Here is a 25,092-nt window from a genome sequence, read left to right as displayed (position 1 = left end):
AAAGGGTGTAGAATAACATCCCTATATATATATATATATATATATATATTAAAAGAACAACCAATAATGATAAGGTGGATTCATATATCAAATGTAATATTGATTCTTATTAATTTGATATATAAATATAATCATCGATTCATTTAGCTAACTTCAGTAATTTTAAAAAAGATTATTGTCACTCAAACACTAGTTTCTATTAAAATAATAACCGGAACCATAAATATTTAAATTCAATTTAAAATAACAATTAAATTTAATTGCATTTCTTGGAAAAGAGTTGGTTTATGACGAAACCCATTTGAAGTAAATTTGGGGGTAGGCGTGTAGCCATGGAGTAGAACATGAGTTCGTTGGTACCCATTTGTAAAGGTTCAATTGAACCTTTCTGTCAGCATATGCTGTTTCTCTACCCACCGTAGCTTCCTTCAATCAATCCTTTCCCATTTCCTCGATCTGTTCCATAACCTGAATTAGGGTTTGTATTCCAGTTAAATCACTATATCTCACTGCTTGTGAATTTCTTCCACAATCAATGGCTTGTTGTTCAATTCAATCCATGGTTCCTTCAATTTCTGGTCTCTCTTCTTCATCTTTCTCTTATTCTTCTGTAATTGTGTTGCGTGTCAACTGTGCAAAGTTCTCAAATATAAATCTCAAGAAAATTGGTAAGAAATTTGAAGTTTGCAGAGCAATGGTGCAGCAGAGTACGGTACAGGGAGCTTCTGCTGCTTATGCTAAGGAAATGGAGAGACTCTCTGCCAAAGAATCGTTACTTCTCGCTGTCAGTTTTCGAGAACCTACTTCTTTTGGTTTCTTTAATTTCGAGGATTGAACTTTGATAATTGTATGCATAAGTATTTGGGTTTATAATTTCATGATTTTATATGGCTACAGTCTCTAGGATTATTATCTAATTGGGTTATGCATAATTGTGAAGATCAATTGTTTGGCAATTGATACTTTGCTTATGGATATGGTAGAGAAAAGGGTCTTCCTGGTCCTCAAGGCTACACTTATTTGTCCACAGGCTTTTCCCTTGCATTTTGCAAAGAGGAAGTTTTATAGGTTGCTCCAATGCTTTGCCCTTCTAAATGTTTTTTTTTCTTCCATTTAGAATGATGAGTAAACATAGACAAGAAAGCAACAATCAAACATCCAAGAAAAAAATGCAAAAATGGGAAGACCCTTTTCAAACATCAAATGTGATGATGGAGATTTGAAGGTCATCTCTTTATGAGCTTGACAATTCTATATGCCTAAAAAAATGCAAAACACAATTTGGAAGAAGAGGATATTTCAAAAATCTTGTATGTGGCAATCAAGTTGCAAAATCAGTACTTTGTATGTATGATAGGAACAGGAAAATATGAAGCATATACAGTGTGATTCTAGTAAACTATTAACCAATTACCTGTAAAGGGTAACCAATAATTTATGGATTAAGTGATTGGGTTTCTTTTGTCATATAATTTTTCATTGTTTTTCTTGTTTGTGGCTCCACACACACATATGCCAGAGTAATCTTTTGACATTTTTTTAAAAACAAAATTTATTGGGATGTATTACAAATATAGTGGCTGCAACACTTTTGAAGTAATTTCATCGTCAATTTAGGATATGCATGTATATAGTCTTTGTGTCTTCCACAGTTCCATTAGGTAGAGATTTATGTTTGATTAAAAGATCGAGCCAAAATCTGGCAGAAGCTATTCCAAATGTAATCCTGTTATCATGATATATATATATATATATATATATATATATATTGATATTGGCAGAGGCTCAATCAGAAATTTTATCAAGTTCTTTGCAAAAACACTTGAAATGAACTTCTTTTAAGATATAAAGTAGAGCTTTTCCAAACGTTGAGGAGAGTTGGGCCTCTTGATTGCCAATCTTCAGCTGAAGAAATTTGACTCCTGTTCCTATGAAGAGTTGGTGGCTCGGTATTTTGTTTAGAACGCAGAAATAATTATCACCAAAATTTTCAAATGATATACATCTAGTTGAATGTTGCTAATTCCAGGTAATAATATACTGCTCGAGTGAGAAACTTAGCAAAACCACTACAACTTACTCCCTACATACCACCAAAAGAGTCTACATTACCAAAGGGTCTTTGGCCTAGCGGTATCGTAGTCTTTGGCTTCCTAGGAGGTCAGGGGTTCAAACCTCACCACATGTGAGGAGGGTGTGTGAGTTTACTTGTTGCATTTGCAGTATATAAATATTATATACTTCAAACAAAAAGAGAGTCTACATTCCTTCTTTAAGTGTCAAATGGAGTACATTTTCTGTTCAGGACTGGTATGATTAATCTAAATAATAAAAAATTAGAAATTATACCTAGAAGCTTTGGAAGTACCATGATAATTTATCATGCTAAATACATAATAACATTCATATCAAATTTGGATTAGAAAAGTATCTGTTTTGGCATTCAAAGATCAAATGTTGTCTCTTCTATTAACTAGAGGTGGTATTAGAATTAGTGGGCTTATGGTTGCTAACAGCAAATCTAGTATAAAGAATTGAACTTCATTGTTCATTGCTATAGACCAAGTCTATCCCAATATTGTCAATTTTGATACAAAATTTAACCGACATGAATGAAATGGTTAGGTCTTATTTCACAGTGCTTTTTTGTTTTTGTTTTTGCATTTACATTTAAAAAAGTGAAAACCAGGCAAAGAAACAGTGATCGGCAAACGTTTATGCTTTGAGCAAACCAAAATCAGTTTGAATGAGGTGGAGTTCTGATACCTAGTAGAACACAGTTTCTATTTTTGATTTAATATCTTTATGTTATTTCTTTTTGTTGAAAGGAACAGTTTTGTTAAAAACATTGTCATTTTGGTTTCAAAGAAAAATCACAACTTTGTTCACATTACAATGAATGTGAACAGAAAATAGAAATCGTAAGTGTTACCAAATGAAACCGTAACTTTTCCAAGTCACATTTTTAGTCATCTTGCTTTATCAAGGTCCTTTTTGTTACACTCATGCGTGGGCCTTAGAGGAGTTCAATAAATATATAAATAAATAAATCATTTATGCCCTATATACAGGGGATTAATCCAATTATTAGGCAGACATAAAATTTGTTTGTTAAGTCTCTTGGTAGTATTCTAGGGTTTGGGGATGGTAGGCCTCTCAGAAGACGGCCTACCGTTGTATTTTGTTTTCATCATCAATTTAATTCATTAAAAAGTATCAGGTCAAATTGGGGGGGGGGGGAGGAATGTTAGACTAATGCATGGGTCTTAGCGCAATATAATATTACATATATAGAGTCAAGTTCATACGAGAACAATAGCCAAATAAGAACAAATGAAAACGGCCGAATCACATGTGATTTTACACTAAAACCATGTGTAAAATGACCCAGGCCACCCGCTCACTCTTGCTTTGACCGTGTTCCATAATCACACATAAAATCCCATATGATTTGGCCATCTTCTTGTTTTCTTATTTTGACCCTGTTTTCATTTGATCCTTCCTTTCTCTCTCTCTCTCTCTCTTTATATATATATATATATATATATATATATATATATATATATATAGAGCTTGGTTCAAATNTCTCTCTCTTTATATATATATATATATATATATATATATATATATATATATATAGAGCTTGGTTCAAATACTAACCAAGAAATTTGTGTTAACTATACTAACCAAGCCTAACCAATTATATATATATATATATATATAGGGTTGGGTTCAGGTAGGAACTTGAAAATTCATGGGAATCGTAGGAACCACCTTAACACATAGTAACACACCTTACTATGTGTAAGGTGTGTTTAGGCATGTTACTATGTGTTAAGGTGTGTTAGTTCGATGGCAATGATCTATGGCAATGATCAGGGCCTGACACGAAGCGTAACATATGTTAATCTCCATGAAATACGTTAACGCATATGACATATTCGATCTTATTATACATTAACATACCATAACAATCCTGAACATTCATGCATATGTGTTAGCATACCCCACAATCGTAACATATATGAACATGAAAACATATTAACACACTTAACCTGCAATCTTAAATCACTTTAATGCAATCTTAACACACTTTAAGTCATGTTAGCACACATTAACCAAGAAAACGTTAGCACACCTTAACACATAGTAACACACCTTACTACATGTAAAGGTATGTTACTATGTGTTAAGATGGTTCCTACGGTTCCTATGGATTTTCAAGTTCCTACCCGATCCCGAATATATATGTATATGTGTGTGTGTATATATATATATATATATATATATATATATGAATCAAGGGGATGGAACCCCTTGGAAAAAATAACCCAATTTAATATTTAGGGTTTAATAAATAAGGAAATTGTTTATTGAAATACATGGGATAACCAAATCATTAGTTAGTAAGAAAAATACGTTTGTTAAGTCTATAAGCAGTTTCTAGTTTGACGGCTAACCTCTCGAAAGTAGGCCAAGTGTTGCAGTTTGTTTTTATCCTTGTTTTTAATTCAATAAATGGGTCCTATCAAATTGGTACCAAAGCATCTTGTTCTGGGACCAATGGCAGCAAAGAAAGCCGACGAGTTGAAAGAGAAGCTTGGAGTGGAAATTGGGGAGGTGAAATCCATGATGTTGGCTTAGTTTGCCAGAATGGATGAACAATGTGCTTCAACGGAGGAGTTGCAATGTAAACTGTAAAATTGTTTAGATGCAAATAAATCAGGCTGGAGTGGCAGGCAAAACGGGGCTGAGAGAAGGGAACAATATTCCTTCAGATTCGCTGGGAAAGGTGGAGCAGGGCATGGGGATGGCAAAAGCTGTGACAAAGGAAAACGAGCGGTGATCATGAATGGTGACATTGGTGGCTGAGATGGGATGTTGTCTGGGGCAATGGCAAAGGCAAAAGTCACAGCTCCAGGGTAACGGCTGGGTATTTGCATGGAGTGAAGGTGTTGCTGGAAGGACAGTGGTGGTAGAGGCAGTAGCATTGATGCACGGTGAGTGCTGTATGGAGTGACAGAAGTGGCGTATGGCAGTTATTTTTGAAGGGCCTATCGTGACAGCCACTGGGTGTCACGGAGGGACAATGAATATGGGAAGCTGGTCGCTGCATAGGGGAACAACGGGAATGGTTGGTGGAGTCGATATCAGGAAGCAAAAGGTTAAAAGGGGTGGTGGGGTGGACAAATTTACTGGAATGAGGATCCTGTTCGGTTCATTTAGAGCATCTCCAATGGGAGTTTTTTATAAGCAAAAAAGTCACTACCGTTGGAGAGAGTTTTTATAAGGCATCCAGATTTTTGGAGTTCTAGTACAAGAACCTTGGTTCTTATCTTTTGTGTGAAACGACATTATTTTAGTTTTTATATATTCTATATTTATTAATTATTATAAAGATTTAATAATTATTGATATTGAAAAATACATGGGACCCACAAAAGGGGTTCTTAATTTAGTGAGTTGGCAATGATGTGGCAAGAAAAAGTACAAGAAGTGGGTTCTTATAAGTCAGTCCATTGGAGATGCCCATATGGGACAGATTTGATTTAGGGTCCAAATAAGGTAAATAAAACTGATCGTGGGTCAAATGGAAGGTTCAATTTTGGCTCAAGGAGAGATCTAATGCTGAGAAATTTTGATAAGGTCTGAGAATTACATACGCCAATCGTCCTCTTTACACCGATGACTATGATGGAGGACTTAGGGACTGGGGCAAGGGAAACTTGGATCCTGAAATTGCTTGTGATTGACCAAGACAAAATTTCTATATTAACACCTTGAAGATATAGGGGACATTTGGTTTGATGGAATGGTTTTGAGAGATTTGGATTTCGTGGAAGGATTTGGAATTTGAAGGATTTAGATTTGGAATCGTTGGTGTGCAGGATTTGGAATGGAATTGAATTCCATTATTTAGAAAATAATTATAAAAATAATTAAATTACTTTTTTATTAATTGATTATTACAAAACAAATGTTTTAACATATTTTAAACCATTATTATATACAAATCCTATGAAATCCCATGAAATACCAACCCCATGGGATTTCAAATCCATGAAATCTTTCAAACAAAACATTGGATTGGAATGGAATTCAATTCCAAATCCCTCCAAATCCAATCCCGCAAGCAAACGGGACCACAATGTCTTTTTGGGAGGTGAGTAATATTAAACTCATGTGTGTGCCTTAGCCAAGTTCGGAATTGATCGGCATATTTCTTGAAACAAACGAAAAGGAAAGGGAATTGTAAACTCTATTATGATCGTCCCTCATTGGCATTCCGCAGATTCCGGGTTTAATGAACAAGGAAATGGTTTATTATATTTATGGGATTAACCTCATTAGGTATGCAGAAAATTTGTTTGTTAAGTCTATTTGTAATATTCTAGGATTGTGGGGTAGATGGGTGACCTCTCAAATTGCATTTTATTTTGACCATCAATGTAATTCGATAAAAAGTATCGGGTTTTATCACTCTTTGAAGTACATTACTACCTATCTTTTTTCTACAATAAATCTCATACAAGTCTACAAGATATTCAAAACAATATCCAACACTTGAAAATCGAAGGTTTCTTCAAATATTGAATTTTTTATTTTAGTTCAAAGATGCTGGAGGATTTGAGGCACTACTTGCTGGAAGGACTTCAGCTATGCAAAAAATTGACGTGAATGAAAGAATAGTTGGTCTTGAACGGCTTAATCCAACACCTCGTCCAACGACGTAAGTGTTTGTCTGAATGAACGTGTAATCATTTATCTGGATGGTATTCATTAGTGTCTTTACCTTTCCAGGTCTCCATTTCTGGAAGGGCGATGGAACTTTGAGTGGATTGGATATGGAAGCCCTGGATTATTTGTGGCCAGATTATTATCCGAGTATGTGCTTTCTGATTGCTTAATTAATCAGTTCTGCTAATGTTCATGAATCCTTGTTTAAAACAAACTTCTACTATTATGCAATATGTATGCTATTGAGAGCCTCTAATGAGAAACTGGAGAACAAGAAATACTTGGGGAAAATTGACAGGGATGGTTTATGAAGATAGACAAATGGTCCCATTTCTGCAAGAAGGAAGTTTACTACTAAAAGTTCAAGTTAGCTTGCTGCCTCATCTGCTATCTGTCACTCTTCAATGGCCATCCTAGTTTGATATGTATCATTATCATAAGCATTACATTTTAAATTTCTGCATGTATGAGAAATAATCAAGTTTTCACTTAGCTAAACAAGAAATGAGGAAACCCAAATATGATAACTTGACGGTTATCCTTGTGAAGTCATTTGTTTTGCCAAAGCAATATAACATGTTCTACTCCCATAACCAATGAAGGCAGGAATGCCAGGAAGTTTCATTCTTCTTTGAAGTTATAAATATGCAACAAAAATTGTTCTTGCTTACGGTTATTTGTTGAACTCTTAAAAATTGATCCTGAGTTTGGTGCATTACATAGTTCCATTAATGGCTTATTGCTCATTTGCCAGTGAATCTTTTTCAAAATTTGCAGGAGATTTCCTGCAACCTTAGCGAATTTGTATAAGATGGATTTGGTGATTAAGGACGGATATGCGAAGATTACTGCGAACATGAAATTTCTGAATGCGGTAATATATTTGAAGACTCTTTCAGTATAGAGTGGTAGAAAAAATGAAACTTTATTTCACCCTGGAACTACAAAAGGGTCTAAGAAGACTTCCAACATATTTGTTGACAATAATGTCCCTGCCTGTTAAATATTTCATCCTAGTTCTCTTAGAAAAGCTGATCTGGGGTTTTCTTCCACTTACATAATTTAGATAACAATTTTTGTGTAAACTACCCCCCCCCCCCCCCCCCCCCCCCGGGGGGGGGGGTATGTGCTTTTGTTGGAAATTGAAGGAGATTTAAGGGGAAAAAAGAAATGACATTACTGTGTAAATGTGTATTGTCTTCATTTTTTTCCTTCAGTTCTTATTCGAGTGTTTTAGCATTGATGACAGTTTTGTTACCATATGGTCTCCTTGCCTACGATATATATTTTCACTTTGGCAATTCCATGAAGTAGTTTCGTGGTAATGAGTTTGGAATTGTGAAATGAATAAATTTGAAATTATGAAGGCATTGTTAAGATCATTAAATAACTGTGAGGAGATAGTATCCTTCTGACTCTGCCATATAATGATCTGAACATCCGCCAAAGGCCATGGCAAAGCACATTTCCCTTTGGTCGATTTAACGGGCACTAACGAAAACCGATGGCAATAATAATGATTTTCATTGTTAAAATACCTTTTAAAGCCTTAAAACACTAGTATATTTTGGGTTTCTAATGCTGGAGACATGACACAATAAGATCTTGATTTTGAAAATTCAAGTTTTCTTTTTCCTCGATTTTATTACATGGTTTTTATTAACTACTACTAGATTTATCATCGTTCATTTTGTCAGCAAGGTTATTTCACTAATTACTGTAGTAAAATCCAAGGAGACTGAACCCGAGACCTTTTGCTACCATATTATTACATTACGAGTATTTTTGGGCAGTGCAGAAATAAAATGTATCTTGTTGATATGCAGATTGAAAACAAGTTCATATTAAGTACAAAGTTAACAGTGGAAGGTCCACTTAGAATAAAGGAAGAATATACAGAAGGAGTGCTTGAAACTCCAACAGTTGATGAAGGAACAATCCCACAACAACTAAGAGACGCGTTTGGCCAAGCAGTTAACACCGTGCAACAACTTCCAGCTCCAATTAAGGATGCTGTCTCCAGTGGATTGAAAATTCCCCTCAGTGAGTTTTCTTTTTTCTATCTCTTGATCTTATTTGCTAGTCACTTGAGATTTCTCTCAAGTTTTATCTCCTTGTTTTCTGACTAAGCATTTCTTTCCATCCTTTGACGATGCTGCCTTTCAATAATAAGCAGGAAAATGTTTGGTTTCATAATTTCCACAAGCTTCTTTTGGGTGCCTAAAATAAATGTGATTTCGATCAAGCTAAAGATATTATGCATCGTATGTAGCTTGTATGCCAGAAGTAATGTTCATAGTTGTCTTGAAGCACCCAGTTTCAGCCTAATGGTCACTATGCTCTGCAAATATACGTTTGACTCTCTACAGTGTCCAAATAATTGCAATTGTTTCCTTCAGTTTTATGCATTTGCTGTTGATGATGAAGGCGGCAGCTCCATAAAAGACATTCCAAAAACATTGATGTATTAAGATCTAAACATTGATGCCAGTTAGGTAAACTTGTACTAATATCAAGTTTCAAATCCATGACACCAATATTGAGCCACAAAATTTCCATTAAGAAAGTAAATCCTTCTCTATCATTCATACATATGTAGAAAGAAAGAAAAGGAAATATGCTTCAAGGATTTTAAAATAACATTTCTTTTCAAAGAGAAAAAAATGAAAGAACATTTATTGCAAATAGACCAAGCAAGGCAGTGAACTAAGGGTACAGATTATTATATAGCTGTTGCGCCTACATAGCCGATAATCTACTCTGGTTTAGGGTGGTTCAACTCTCACAGTGATTTAATGTTAGGATGAAGATGAGATGAGCCAATACCTTGTGCTAAACACCATCTATAAATGTTAGGGTGGCAAATGGCAATCCATCCTGAGTTGTAACTGCATGATACCATAAATTATTAATGTCATATTTTACATATCTTTACTTTAGCGAAGAAGATATAAGTATTACTCGAGTATCCATGTCATAAGGAAGTCTATACCAAGCCCTTCATCTATTTTGTCAGTTTGAATTTATGAAAAGGTATATTTAGATATTTGACAAATGGTTAAACAAACAATTTCCTTAAACTATGTGTCAAATCAAAGGTTTCCATTTTCATTGAACGGATAAGTAGTTTTTATCCAAGTATCTTGGGTATCTAGTTGGTTGTTGACTCGTTAAATATATACTTGCCATTTGATTTCATGTTTTGATGTATACTCAGCTTTGATTCCAAGTAATTTGCTGGAGGGATTTGTTCAAGTGTTTATTTGATTTGATTGTCGGAATTTAGGGTTGGTTTTATTATGCCATCAGATCGTAGAGTTGTCAGCTGTTTATGCCAAAAAAAGGATAATCTAGGAACATCAAATTCTCTTGATGTTTAAGTTTTCATGACTTTGTAGATTGTTAAACTTTAGAGCGCTTCATGCATATATAAACTTTATTCATTTATTCTGTTTACTGTTTTTGTCGGGGATGAGCCTTTTAGCGACTAGTAAGGCCATATTTAGTCCTGAGTTACCGAAACATCTTTGCAAAATGCAAGAAGAAGATTGTACAAAAAGTTCACTTTTCGACTCTTACTCCAATTCTCACACAGCCAAAGAGGCTTGTTTATTTTCTGAACAATTATATATTTAGGTTGGTATTTGTAACCAAAGAAGAAAGGGAAAAATGGTGTTATTTGAGTTTTATTTCTGACTCTGTGCTGTCTTATTGCTTCAGATGGGGCTTTTGAGAGGATGTTTATGATTTCCTACCTTGATGAAGAGATCCTAGTAAGCCATTCTCATGCATGCATGTAATTAAATTTTTGAAGATCGATATCTACTAATTATATATTTACGATGAATTGGTTCAGATAATAAGAGACACAACCGGGGTCCCAGAAGTTCTTACAAGATTGGATTCAGCTCAGTCTCCCATCGAGCCCATTGAAGAGTACGAGAGTTGACCAAGTCAAAACAAACATGTAAGGATTTATTTCTCAAACTGAAAAAAATATGATAAAATCATCCTAAGCACAATCCTTTTCCACATCTTGGTTTACTTCTGTTATATTGAAGTATTGGGTCATGCATGAAATTCATTGACTTTTCACTCTTACCAAATGCAGAAGTCAAATTGAGTTGAAATTTGTGTTTAATTATGGTTTATGTTAACCGTGTTTAAACGTCTACAATACGATGTTAATTGATTCGTTAACTGCTAACGATTTGAGTGATGAAGTAAGTGCATATGAAACATGATTTAAGTATGTGTGGTGATAAATTCAAATGTAGATAATGGTTATTAATGGACCCTTTATTGGCATGACATGGTCATTACTACTTTGGGCCATCAATATGTAGATTTTTATCATTAGATTTATTTAAAGTCATACTACCATGAATACGTGTGCGATGGTGGATTCATAAATTTTTTCAAATGATAAAGACTATTTGATTATAAGAAATAAATTTATAGAATTTTTTCGCAAAATCATTACAGGTTTGTTGGTTTTGAGAGAGAATTGCAAGGCCAAAAAAAAAATACTAGCATAAAATGTCATACATTTTATATGGATGTGAGAGGTATGGCCTAATCATCACCATGTTTCTACCATGCTTGAGTGTAAACTTTCATACATCATCACTCTCTTACAAAGTCCATCCCTAGTCATCTTTATTTATGTCCAATATAAATAATATATGATTTTATTTAATCAGATTAAATTGATACTAATCAGATATGATAATTAAACATTTTAATTATTGAAACTTCATATTCGAATATGTTCAAAGCGTGTGACCCAATGAGTTTTCGATATGTTGGTAGTAAATATAAATCTCATATTTATAGTTATAAACAATAAACGGTATCTAACAATACATCAACGTTACCCAAATGACGAGAATTGCTGATACAACAAATTATCGGTTTGTAGTCAATTTTAGTTTACACATTAATTCTTTTGTCCTTGACGTCTAGATTGAACACAAGACATTGAAACAAAGGGATTATTTAAATAACGTCTACATCGGAAAAAGACTGAAATAACATTACAAAAGAGAAACATTGATAGTGTTGAATGTATCTAGCATTTAGAAGATACGAGGCCAAATGTGCTACTAATAGACAAAGATCAACGGTTGATATGAGATAAAAAATAATCATTATAACAAAATGCTCTATTTAGACCAATGACAGAACACAAGTATCTTAATTTCGGGGGCCGAAAAATTAGATTACAAAACTCAAGGACTTAAAAAAACAGCAATATAAAATCATTTGTTTGTAAAAAACACCCTACAATATTTTCTAACCAAATATCTTGCTACATTTATTTAATTGTGGGAGTATGATTAGAGATGTATTTACATACTTCACATAATAATTTTTTTTATTAACCTGGATATCCAACCCGCTATGTGAGTCGACTAATTCTAAGACGACCACCTGTTTTGCAGATAGTCCAGAGTCACCACATAATAATTTAATGTCACAATTTAAAGAAAGATTATACATAATTTGTAAAAGACAAAATAGTTTCATACAAAATATATTGAGCGCCAATGAATAAATAATATGTAAAAGCAAAAACAATTTTAGTAAAAAGAAAAATATTGAGCATCAACGGTGTTTATGATTAATAATAAAGGGAAAAACATAAAAAAAACCCAATTCGGTAGTAACATAGGATTTGAACCACCGACCTCATGAAAGACCCAAGTACCAATAAGGCTAAAACATACGGGTCATGGCCCACTTTGGCCCTCGTGGTGTTCTACCACTGGTTGAGACACCCACGAGATGGTCAAATGGTGATCGGCCGAGGATTGGGTCCAACTTATGATCGGTCTAGGATTGACTGGGGACCGGTTTAGGATTGTGGTTAAAAATCAGTTACAGTTTTCGTCAAAAAAAAAAAAAAACAAGGCCCGGTTTGGACCGGGAACAACTCAAATTTTCAAAAAAATAGCTGTCTTATATATCTCCGTTGTCCAACGTTCATATAACCGTTTCTTTTTCCATTTTTGACCGCTTTTTTTGTCCGTACAATATGGATAAGATGTATCAGTGGATATCATTGATTCCATTAACGTCGTCATATTTCAAGGAACTCTTGCATCTCTGCATGCAAACCGCCCAATCACCCGACGACTAACACGTCTCACCACACCTGTCACTTCTGTCTTCCACGTGTCAATTACGTTCATGGCTTCCATTCCATAAATAACACTTGTTATTATACATGGAAGAAATATGCATTAATTTCTAGACCCATTGACGAGAAGAAAAACATATTGAACAAGCGAATCAAGGGAAAATTAAAGAGTTGGAATTAGGGTAATCCATTAAAGAATGCAGGCGGTGAAAGAAACGGCGGCGAACATCGCGGCGTCGGCGGTGTCGGGGCTGGACAAGACGCTGGCGGTGATAGATGAAAAGGTTGAGAAAATCAGTACAAGCGATCCAGTCGAAAAGGACATGGCTACATTAAGAAAAGAAGACAGGATCAGGATGGCTGAGCTCCGGAAACAACAGGCTTATTCTCAGAACGCTGCTGCCGCCTTTGGCGGTGGTGCTCCTGGTAGTCCGACCTACACCGCCGCTGGTAGTGGTCACCCAGAAAAAAACCCATTTCATATAACCAAGGCTGATGTTTCCAACGCAAATAAACCGGCGGAACAAACCACCACTGTACAATCGGCAATGCCAGCTACAGCGCAACCCACAAATTAGACACAATTGATGTCGAGCTAGCAATGATACGAGGATTGATGGGAGGAGGATGATCAACGATTGGTGTGAGAAAAAGAAGCTTAATTTGTTGTAACTTGTTTAAATGATGATTTTGCAGTTTCTTTGATGTCTTTATGTTTTTGTAATTTGTAATAATAAGAAACCAACAAATATGCAGGATGATTGCTGCGATATTTACAAATACTCTCTTCATGCGAAAGTAAAAACGATAACGGGTCGGGGGTATCCGGGATCCCGATTAAAATTCCATATCATCTTATATATCACCGAGTAATATGTCATTGATTTGAATTACCCACCAACTTTTGTGATGATTTTGTGACGAATCACCCGCGATAGATTTCTGACTTTTGTGATGGTTTTGTGACGAATCACTCTTTAGCGATATATTTCCCGGGAAAGTCTGTAGGTAAAAGTCTTTCATTTTGTGGTGGGTGGTGGCGACGATGATGAAGTTAGAAGATGGCCATGGCAGTGACAATGGCAACAACGATGGTGGTGGCGGCAACGATGAAGATAAAAGGCGGTGGCTATGAACGGCGACAGAATGGTGGTGGCGACACGGAGACAACAATATTGTTTGTAACACTTACTGAAGGTCATGTTTGGAAAAGATGAGCTAACTTATTTTTTGAGTTTATTTCAAAAGCCCCCATTTGGATGGTTAAAAGTAGCTTACACTAGAAAACCGAGGACTATCAGCGGCGGGAAAAACCGTCGCTAATCCGTTGACGTGCTCGGAACCGTGATAGTCCTTGGGCCAAAAAGTCGTGGGTGATGCTTTAGCGACGAATATTAACAACAAATTAACGATGGAGACCTTTAGCGATGATCGTTTATTAGCGATAGATGCATTAACGATTATAATTAATAACAAATAATCTTTAATTATAAATTATTAAAGAATGATTGATTTTAAATTAAAATAAAATAAAATTAATGAATAAAATTCATTAAAACCCAATAAAATTGAATAAAGCATAATAAGACATATAGACCAATAAAACTCATTAAAGCACAATTGATCTATTAAAGTCACTAAAATCTAGTAAAACCCAATACAACCAATTAAAGTCCAATAAAACTCAATAAAGCCTCATGAAACGCTTTAAAATCCAATAAAACCGAATAAAACATAATAAAATTGGATAAAACCCAATAAAACTTATCAAAGCCTAATTGATCCATTAAAGTCCACATAAATTCCCAATGAAATCCATAAAAGCTGATAATATTGAATAAAGCCTATGGGAACCATAAGAGTCCACTAAAATCCATTAAAACCCAATAAGTCCTAATAAAACCGAATAAAGACAATAGAACGGATTAAAGCCCAATAAAGTCCACATAAACTCGTTACACTCATTAAACCCCATTGGTCGCTAATCTAACTATCAAATGAGATGTCACTTATTACTTATTAGAGGTGGGAACAATTACGGATTCCTAACCTTGATTTAACAAGTCTCAACTCAATCAAAATCAACAAGTTTTACCTACTCATCACTAGAAATGAAAATATTAACTAAGCAAAGGAAATGTTGAACCTAATCCAAAATACCTAATAAGTGGAAGAAAAATACCAACAACTGATTTCCCAAATCTGTCTCCTTGGTTCTTTGATTTCATCCTCGTCTGATTCTAATCAGTTCCCTCCCAAAAGACGGTTCCATCGATCAAATCTATAGCCCACATCCAAAAACCGATTAAAACTTGAAATGAGGTCGCTGATGACTTGGACCACAGCTAAACCCGCCAGAAAAGTCACCCGATGTTGAATTGGGGTCGAAGATAGAGCGTCTAAGGGGCCGTTTACCAAATGCTTACTTGGGTAAGCGCTTACCAAGTTACATTACCTTATCGGATGAACATGGAAAAGACCATGAATCTTACCCGGTAAGAGCGAGACAAAGACCTAGAGTCTTACCCGGTAAGTGAGAGCAATAACTATTACAACGGTCATCTCTTATCAGATAATTCGTTGCATATAAAGCCGTTTTTTGTTGACTAAAATCTTACCCTGTAAATAATTGATAGTGTTGAATTTTACCGCTAGATGCTTGCCGAGTAAGTGTTTGGTAAACAACCTCTAAGACGGGTATTCGTAGTGAGCAATCTTGAAAGAGAAGTGGCATGGTAGACTTCTTGGGCCTGGGCTGTTTTTCCTCTTGTATCCTGCGACTACCAAAAGAAACCCAAAGACAACGAGAGGACTTAAAATTGAAATAAAAAGGGTGCGAGTTTTTTTTAACAAAATTTATTTGTATTCTCAGTCTATGTACTATTTGAGAAATATGCCCAAATCATATTCTCGGTCTATGTCTGATTTAACCGTTTTATGTTTATATGATAAAACTATTTTAATTCCCTAGGACTTGAGCATAACACTTTTTCTTATCGACATGTATATCAGGTTTGAGTGAGATTTGAGAGGTGTTTGGAGATATGTAGAGGAAACGTCATCCAGTTATGAAGATACCAAACTTGGTGGATTTATTAACAGTCGACTTATTCTGATTCTATTTGGGAATTAAATAGTCCGGTTTAGAACTCTGATACATTCCTTCTTCTCCTTCTTATGTAAACTATAAGCATTTTGTTATTTAAGTTATTTTATTTTGAATGAGTTTTAAAGTTGTATATTGTCTACTATTTTACAAATTTAGGAGTGTTACATAAATATATTGAATAATAATTAAAAAGTAGTAATATAATAATGATTGATATGATTAATATAATTTTAAATAATTAATAATTAATATATAACTAAAATTGATTAATAATTTTTAATTAATATTAATAAATATATAATAATAATTAATAGAAATAAATAACAATTAATATTAATCAAAATTATAATTGAGAAAAATGTCAAAAAAAATCCTAAAAAACTACTCCAACAGGTGTTTCAGTAAGTTATCTTATGTTCATTTAAACGTGTACTTAAATATCAAACTAGCTTATATTTGTCAAAGAATAATTTATCGGCTAGTTTGTCAAGCATAAACTAAATATAAGTAACGATTACTTCAACTTTAAGTGTCGAGACTACGATATCATTTAAAACACTCGCTTAAATTTTGGTATAATGATGGTGGTGATGGTGGCGACAATGGTAGTAGTGGTGGCAAAAATGTAGAATAAAAGTTATTTTATAAAAATCAAGCAAAACGACTAAAATATGCTTAACGTGACTAGCAAGAGAGAGCACTAAACAACTGCTCCTAACGATTGTCATTACACTGATGATATCTGTAATAAAATGCAAACCATATGGTCATCATGTAATTAAATCAAAAGACAAAAACCAAAGTTTCTTCAAACAATAAGCATCTCCAACAAATTCTCTAAAAATAGAGATTTTGAACGTATTTTTTTGGCCTTTTACCCCCAACAGATTCTCTAAACTTTTCTCCAATATGGAGAAAATAGAAAAGAAAATGTAAAAATCTCCAAATTCCGAGAACACCCCAATAATGATTACAACGAGAGAGAAATAATTTTTAATATTTAATTTCTTACCAATAAGAAACTTTGAAATAAAATTTGTAGACAGATAATATTTTATAAGGTGAATTATATATTCTCATAATAAAATCAATTTTACAATCTCCAAAATGAAGAATCTTTTGAAGTCCCAATATATTTTTCTTTTAGAGATTTTGATGTTTCATTCTCCATTTTGAATTTTTCTGAAGAATATGTTAAATATTACTTTAAAGATGATCGATATTCAAAATTTAATTTAATAATTAATTAGAGATTTTTTTTTGATTAACCTGAATATCCAACCCGCTATGCGAGCCGACTAATCCCAGGACGACCATCTGCTTTGCAGATAGTCTGGAATCACCGCATTTAATCCTCCGTGGCCACAATGAGATTTTTATTTCTTCTTGAATATGAACCTGAGACCTCCTGGTACTTTTGACCATTGTAATCAAACTTAAACCAATCAAACACCACCGTTACGGTTACTAAAGATTATTTTAGTGTTATATATGAAAACGGATGTTGCTTTTGGAGTGTTGTTAGCTATAACTACTTCAAATAATAATTTTCTAGTTTTGTTCACTGTCAGTGATGACTACACAAACTTTAATTTATAATTGAATTTTTTTATTAATTTATTACGGAATATTTGGGACAAAACTTATGCCAATATTAAACCAAACAACCACATAATTGTCGTATTAGACGTTTAATTTTAAGCCTTTTTTTTGTTTCTTTGTATTTTAATACTAATAAAAAATTTAAAAAGAAAAAAATATTCATCATATTTATCATTAAACTTTGGCCTAAGATTAATTAGTTCCTTTTTTTATGGTATTTTATTAACTTTTCATCATTTGACTAAAAAAAACCAAACATTTAACATATTCGAAAGCGTCACGAATTTAGCGACTAGTTATTGATGTCGATTGCACAAATTTAATAATCGATCAAACTCAAGAAACAAAATAAATTGAATTATTTGAAACAAAAACATATTTTGAATATTTATATTAATTATGTATTTCATGTATGTAATAAAGAGCAATTTTAAAATAAAGTTTTATTAGATAATATAAACGTTATATTTAATATAAAGCTATCGTGATTTTTATGGGGAAAAAAAATACTGAAACGATGTTTTGGTTGAATATTTTATGTTAAATCCAAATATTATCTAAGGTAGAATGTAATAAAACGTTATTGCAAATCAAAGTTATACATAGTATTTGATGAAGTAAGAGGTGATGTTGATGTCTGAAATCTGAATCAATTCACACTGTTTGTTTTTGTAGATTGATAAACGTCTAAATTTGTTTATTTTACCCATTAAAAAAATTATGTTGTTGAATTTGTAAATAAAATTTATATAATTTCACATATTTATTTATTTATTATCATTACAAAATTTACATTTAAATTATATAAATTAGCATTTAGTTAAACGAAAATATGTCATTAATGTATTTAACATATTTAAATCATATTAAAATACATAATTGAGAGACGTGATGATTGATTTTGTAAGGATTAATTGAGAGAAATGATCGATTAAGGTTAATGAATTGATAAACGTCGTTGTTGAGGGTTTGAAAAACAATAAGAGACAAATAAGAGGTTAGTTTATATCTTACCAAATAAGAGACCAATAAGACAAGCACCTCTGAAGATTGAAAAAAAACAAATAGTCTGAATGATCTTATCTTTTAAAGAATTAGATATAAGAGGCCAATAATTTCTTTTTATAAAATACAAACAAGAGGCCTAAAACTATCAAGTTAAAAAGCTTAAATCCAACAATTCATTTTGTATAAGAGAGTAGGAGGATAAGAAAAAATGATGTGAATAATTAATCATTTATACCAAAATCGAATTGTATGCATTAACATAATAAATAAATAAATATTTAATTGTATTCAAATACAACAAGTGTATACTATATTATAAAATATTTGACAAAAATTCTTAAAAATTATTTTTTATGCATGAAGTACTGTATATTGATGCATATTACTTAACATTCAAGATTACAAGTGAATTATGCATAAGTACAACTTATTAAAACTCCATGTTTGAATTCGTGTAACTAACTGCAGATAAACATAATCAAATAGATGATAAACATCTCATTTTTAAATATAAAAAATCTAAAATATAATTAGGATAATTATCGAGTTCTAACAAATCTATACTATATTATAAAACATTTGACAAAATTTCTTAAAAACTATTTTTTATGCATAAAATACTGTATGTTGATGCATATCACTTAAAATTCAGGATTGCAAGTAAATTATGCATAAGTACAACTTATTAAAWCTCCATGTTTGAATTCGTGTAACTAATTACGAATAAACATAATCAAATAGATGATAAACATCTCATTTTGAAATATAAACTATAATTAGGGTAATTATAGAGTTCTAACAAAATACTTAATTACTATCTTTATAAGAAAATTATATTATTAAACCAAATATATATTACTTCGTTATTGAACATAAATTAAATTATAATAAAAAATTGAATTAAAAATTACACAAAAAATAGGATTTTAAATAGTTAATTTGATATTAATATTGATATATTTTTGTCAAAATTTTATGATATTTTTAAATTTATATTTTATTCAAAAATAAAAACACTATCGTTTTTTCAAAATCAAATGAGACCATACTATAACATTGACCGAGATAAAAAATAAAATAAAATATTAAAATCAAGATGTATTTTATTACATTAACGTAACTACTCTTTTAACTACAAATTCATCGTCTTTGTAGATTCAATATGAATAATTTGATTATAGTTATAATTCCTAGAATCATATATGGATATATTGATGCATAGTGGACTAAAGTGTCACATGGGCATGGCCTATCAAACTTGACTGTGAGCACAATTAGCCATCGATAAAGAATGCGGCTTTAATTACCTCCCACAACGACCCACTCTCCTAAGTGATCTGCACATAAAAACACAAACCAAGTAGTTGAACAATTTCTATACACACATTTCCAAAATGGGGAAAACGTGTTTACATGTTTCTTCTTTCTTTATCAAAAAGATTCTAAATACAAACCCAAACACAGTGAATGAATAAAAAAAGGGAATCTAAATGATAACGTGATTGTTTGAAGATCTCCGTTTTTAATGGAAGCCCTCATCTTAGACTAGGCCTAACTATAAATATGGAACATGTGTAGGACAAAGAGAGTCATCAGCTGAAGAGCATCTTCAAGGTCTCGATCTCTTCCTTGATCGAGCTTTGTGTTCTTGTATTACTAGCTAGCTATCTGCAGGTTCACAAATATGGGTGCAGGTGGTCGGATGTCGGATGCATCTGAAGCCAAAGATATCCTCAAGCGTGTCCCTGTTGATCCACCCTTCACCTTAAGTGATCTAAAGAAAGCAATCCCTGCTCATTGCTTTGAGCGATCTCTCATCCGTTCATCGTACTATGTTGTTCATGATCTCATCGTTGCCTACGTCTTTTACTTCCTTGCCAACACATATATTCCTCTTCTTCCTGCTCCTCTAGCTTACCTAGCCTGGCCCGTTTACTGGTTTTGCCAAGCTAGCATCTGCACTGGCTTATGGGTCATCGGTCATGAATGTGGTCACCATGCCTTCAGTGAGCAGCAGTGGATTGGTGACATTGTTGGATTCATCCTCCATTCCGCTCTCTTTACCCCTTATTTCTCTTGGAAATACAGCCATCGAAATCACCATGCCAACACAAATTCGCTTGATAATGATGAAGTTTACATTCCTAAACGTAAGTCCAAGGTCAGGAATTATTCCAAACTTCTCAACAACCCACCTGGTCGAGTCTTCACCTTGGTTTTTAGGTTGACCCTAGGATTTCCTTTATACCTCTTGACTAATATTTCTGGCAAGAAATATGGAAGGTTTGCCAACCACTTTGATCCAATGAGTCCTATCTTCACTGAGCGTGAACGAATTCAGGTTCTGGTATCTGATCTTGGTCTTCTGGCCGTTTTTTACGCAATTAAGCTTGCTGTAGCAGCAAAGGGAGCTGCTTGGGTAATTTGCATGTATGGAATTCCTGTGGTAGGCGTACATGTTTTCTTCGTTTTGATCACTTATCTGCATCACACCCATCTCTCTTTGCCTCATTACGATTCGACTGAATGGAACTGGATCAGAGGAGCCTTATCGACAATCGACAGGGACTTCGGATTCCTAAATAGGGTTTTCCACGACGTTACACACACTCACGTATTGCATCATCTCATCTCATACATTCCACATTATCATGCCAAGGAGGCTAGGGATGCAATCAAGCCAATTTTGGGTGAGCATTATAAGATCGACAGGACCCCAATTTTTAAAGCAATGTGGAGGGAGGCCAAAGAATGTATCTACATTGAACCAGATGAAGATAGCGAGCACAAGGGTACATACTGGTACCATAAAGTTCTGTAATCACTGAACACATGCAATGCAATTGTATGCTTAAGCTATTCAGCTTTGTTTTAAGTTATTTTGAATCAAATTGAAGTTTGTGGGTTCTTTTCTCTGAACAGAACTTGTCTGTTTCGGAAACTTTCTTCTTGGTTGTGATCTACTCGGGTTGTATACAACTGAAAAATGGCACCAAATTATCTTCAAGACCTTCAAATCTTTTTAACGATAAAAATGAAGTACTATTTGACCAAACACCATTTAGTAAACCAAATCACTTACATGGCATACCATTTCACACGTTGATTTTGGAGTAATAAATGGTAACATCTACAGCAAATAATTGGTGTAACACTATTTTGTACAATCTCTTTTTCACCATTTTTCACAAGTACGCATAAATTGGACAATTCAATTATGAGATTTAGGTATTTTTATTTAATGTTATTAAATTTTTAATTGTTCTTACTTGTTATCTATATTATATCATAAACAATGTTTATATTTATATTAATTTTAATGACGCGAACTTGTATGAAATTTAAGGAAGTGTTCGGTTCATATAATATAATTTGGTAGATTTGAAAGCTGTCAAAGAAATTTGATTTTAAAAGAATCGGAATGAAAATTTGATGGAGTTTGATCATGCATTTGGTTCGCAGGAATTTAAAATAGAATCTCGCAGATGAATTGGAATTTGCATGTGTCGAGGATGGGGTGGTGGATATGACGACAATAATAATGGTGAGGTAGTGTCAGGATTGGGGTGGTGGGTGGTGTAACACCCTCATTTTTACAACGAGGTGACACTCAATTTTCACTAATAAAACATTAAATATTCATAACCTAAAAGTTAATAGAGCTCTTTTCAGCGAAAGTATTACAATAATTTAATCATAAATAAGGATCCCGAAATTAACCCGTCCCATACTAGATACATACGAATAAAATTCTAAGCATACACAACACACACACACACACACACATATATATAAACGTGATAAATATAAATTTATTCCCTACGCGAGTCCTTTGTTTTTATTCATCTTTGAATTTCCGGCTTCTGAAATGCACATTAATAAATCTCATTGAGTTCATGGGTTTTCGTGCATAAAACATACATATCCCATTATGCATAACAACAACAACAAAATGCCAAAATAATTATATGCATATTTGTTTCGAAACCCTTTTAGATAATAATGAAATCTCTTAAATTCCCGTCGGGTTAAAGTCTTAAGTCATCGGTACTTCCCCGGGTTATACGGCTCTCCGTTGTCCAATCACCCGTTCCTAAGGCGTGCCTATCTCTTATGACTTTTTGACCGATTCCCATAGCTGACTAAAAATAATAATCCGTTTATAACATGTTAATTAATGTTTAAAAATATGTAAATAAAATAGCATGCAACTCATAATAATTCATATACATGTAAGAAACCATAAACATGTACATAAAATATAATAATGCTCAAATAATTTTTAAAGTAAGCATGCATCTCAATTAAAGTTTCATGAAGACTCTTCTTCGTTTAGTATAGGCTTATTCATCACTTGATAGCTTCTAACCCTACACACACTTTTAGAAAATTCACTATTTTCGGCGAAAATTTCCACCGGACAATTACCGACGGACATCAAAAAAGTCAAATTTCATTGACTTCCACCGCTAATCAGCCACTTATTATTTGAAAAAAATTTAACTTTTATTATGGCAAGATTTCTGATGCACATAAAAAATTTAAAACTTTAAAAACTAATTACCTTATAGTAATTTCTTTTTAAAATTAAAATCCACCAGTAATCTAATCTAATTAGAGTTGATTATTTTTATTTGAAAATTACTTAATAAGATTTTTAAAATTTTCAGCAGATTTCCGGCGGACGTCGGAATTTTAAAAATCTTAATTTTAATAAATTAATTTTTATTTTTTAATTCTTTTGCCAAAAAAATTAAAAATACTTTTTTCGGCCAGATTAAAAAAAAATCTTATTGGTTTTTTTTTTCTTCACGGTTTAGGTTTTATATATATGTAAAATATTACATATATTTCACATAATATGTATAGTGGATAATAATTCTTTTATCAAGTCCAATCCACACACATACATATATGCAATATATACTTACATACAAACATATAATCCGATGTCATTGAGAGTATTAAAAAAAATAACAAGATTAATAATAAGTTAACACAAATCATGAGATTTTATGACTTTGTAACTCTCAATTAATGATATAATAGTTATATAAAAAAGAAAATTCATATATATCTTTGTCATTAAATTTTAAGATGAATATGAACCTGATACTAAGATGTATTGTGATTGGTTGAAAATGATTATCAAAGTTAACACAATAATTTAGGTTAACATTTGAACAAAACTCTCTCTCTATATATAAATGCATGGAAGCCTCTTTTTAGAGCTAGACCATGGTTATCATCCTGTTTGAAGATCAGAACCATATACAACCTTTCTTTGAAAGTAGTTTTTAACTTTTGATGCTTTAATAAATAAAATATTTTATTTAAATTAAAAAATCCAAATGGAACTCATGTTTTGAAATCTTAAGATATTCATTATGAATACCGTTTGTAAAATTCATTATGGATGCAATATAATTTAGTAAATAATATGATAATTTTATGAAATGATATACGGAGTTTGATGAATACAAGGACCTGAGTGATTACCAACTGTTATTTAAGCAAAGGCATATGGGTCGTGATTGAGACTTTTTTATTCATTGTGCGTCACCATAAATTTAATGTAAACAGTATTCCATTATGAGTATTGTTGATGAAAGCGATTGAGACTTTGTTTTGCAGTGAAAACATGATGATCAGTCATCCACCTTTTAGATTGTTTATGTTATATACATATCAGTAGGAATAATTGACACTCTACTCAACAACTACCAGAATTTTGTTTCTTAGTTAAAATCTGTATGGAATTAATTATTATTATTATATATATATATATATATATATATATAGGGTTGGGTTCACGTGAGACCAAATGTTTTTTATGAGACCCGTAAGACCAATTTATGTTCATTGATCAACTTTATAAGTTAATGATCTAACGGTTTAAATTGCACGATGGCAATTTGGTAATTATTAAGAAATCTCGTGGCGTTTATGAATGTTTAGATTGTCAGATTATAGATCTAATCCAAGGATTGATAATTGGTCTTACGGGTCTCATGAAAAACCATTGGTCTCACATGATCTCAAGTATATATATATATATATATATAGGTTTCTTTGGACTGTGGGTCGAGAATACGTATATATGTTTAATAAGTTGATTACAAATTCAATCATGCACGATATAAGCTTTTATCGTTTGCGTATCTGTACATCCTTAGTAACTTATCAGGGGTAATAAACCTCACAATATATATATATATATATATATATAGATTTGTAACAATCCTCACATCCCAAATACATATAATTCACATCATCATACTCATAATACTAAAATAGTATTATTACAAAACATGAACTATCAAAATGTATCTTTAATACATATGCATAATAAACTATTATCAATATTTAGACTTTTCCCTTGCCTTTATTTTTCTGAGCACGTTGTCCTGTAAAACAGGTTAATCCAACATCTGAGCGTTAGACCAAAAGGTCTAGTGAGTGTATAATCTCATACAACAATATATATATATAT

At 32.7% G+C, this 25,092-nt stretch overlaps 3 protein-coding genes across 3 annotated transcripts; all 3 read left to right on the top strand.

The window, feature by feature from the left end:
- The first annotated feature begins 321 nt into the window (after positions 1-321).
- On the top strand, positions 322-10,979 carry LOC112507265 (probable plastid-lipid-associated protein 13, chloroplastic). The gene is made up of 7 exons (XM_025111765.1): positions 322-784; positions 6,609-6,730; positions 6,802-6,885; positions 7,516-7,612; positions 8,565-8,781; positions 10,459-10,511; positions 10,595-10,979. Exons 1-7 carry the CDS (start codon positions 536-538, stop codon positions 10,685-10,687), a joined length of 915 nt encoding a protein of 304 aa, XP_024967533.1. The 5' UTR covers positions 322-535; the 3' UTR covers positions 10,688-10,979.
- Positions 10,980-12,993: 2,014 nt separating this feature from the next.
- Positions 12,994-13,656, top strand: LOC112507854 (late embryogenesis abundant protein 46-like). The gene has a single exon (XM_025112586.1). The coding sequence runs from the start codon at positions 13,078-13,080 to the stop codon at positions 13,456-13,458; it is 381 nt and encodes a 126-aa protein (XP_024968354.1). The 5' UTR covers positions 12,994-13,077; the 3' UTR covers positions 13,459-13,656.
- A 6,565-nt stretch (positions 13,657-20,221) lies between these two features.
- LOC112505726 (delta(12) fatty acid desaturase DES8.11-like) lies at positions 20,222-21,515 on the top strand. The gene has a single exon (XM_025109673.1). The coding sequence runs from the start codon at positions 20,284-20,286 to the stop codon at positions 21,418-21,420; it is 1,137 nt and encodes a 378-aa protein (XP_024965441.1). The 5' UTR covers positions 20,222-20,283; the 3' UTR covers positions 21,421-21,515.
- Positions 21,516-25,092: the final 3,577 nt, after the last annotated feature.

This window comes from Cynara cardunculus, assembly GCF_001531365.2.
Source record: "Cynara cardunculus var. scolymus isolate 2C chromosome LG 2, CcrdV1, whole genome shotgun sequence".
NCBI lineage: Eukaryota > Viridiplantae > Streptophyta > Magnoliopsida > Asterales > Asteraceae > Cynara > Cynara cardunculus.
The sequence above is the reverse complement of the archived record's forward strand: the minus strand, read 5'-3'. Positions and strand labels throughout refer to the sequence as shown.

Coding starts and splice junctions, on each gene's coding strand:
- LOC112507854 (XM_025112586.1), top strand. CDS start 13,078: ATGCAGGCGGTGAAAGAAACGGCGGCGAACATCGCGGCGTCGGCGGTG.
- LOC112507265 (XM_025111765.1), top strand. CDS start 536: ATGGCTTGTTGTTCAATTCAATCCATGGTTCCTTCAATTTCTGGTCTC. Junction 6,731..6,801: donor CCAACACCTCGTCCAACGAC/GTAAGTGTTTGT, acceptor TTACCTTTCCAG/GTCTCCATTTCTGGAAGGGC. Junction 10,512..10,594: donor ACCTTGATGAAGAGATCCTA/GTAAGCCATTCT, acceptor GAATTGGTTCAG/ATAATAAGAGACACAACCGG.
- LOC112505726 (XM_025109673.1), top strand. CDS start 20,284: ATGGGTGCAGGTGGTCGGATGTCGGATGCATCTGAAGCCAAAGATATC.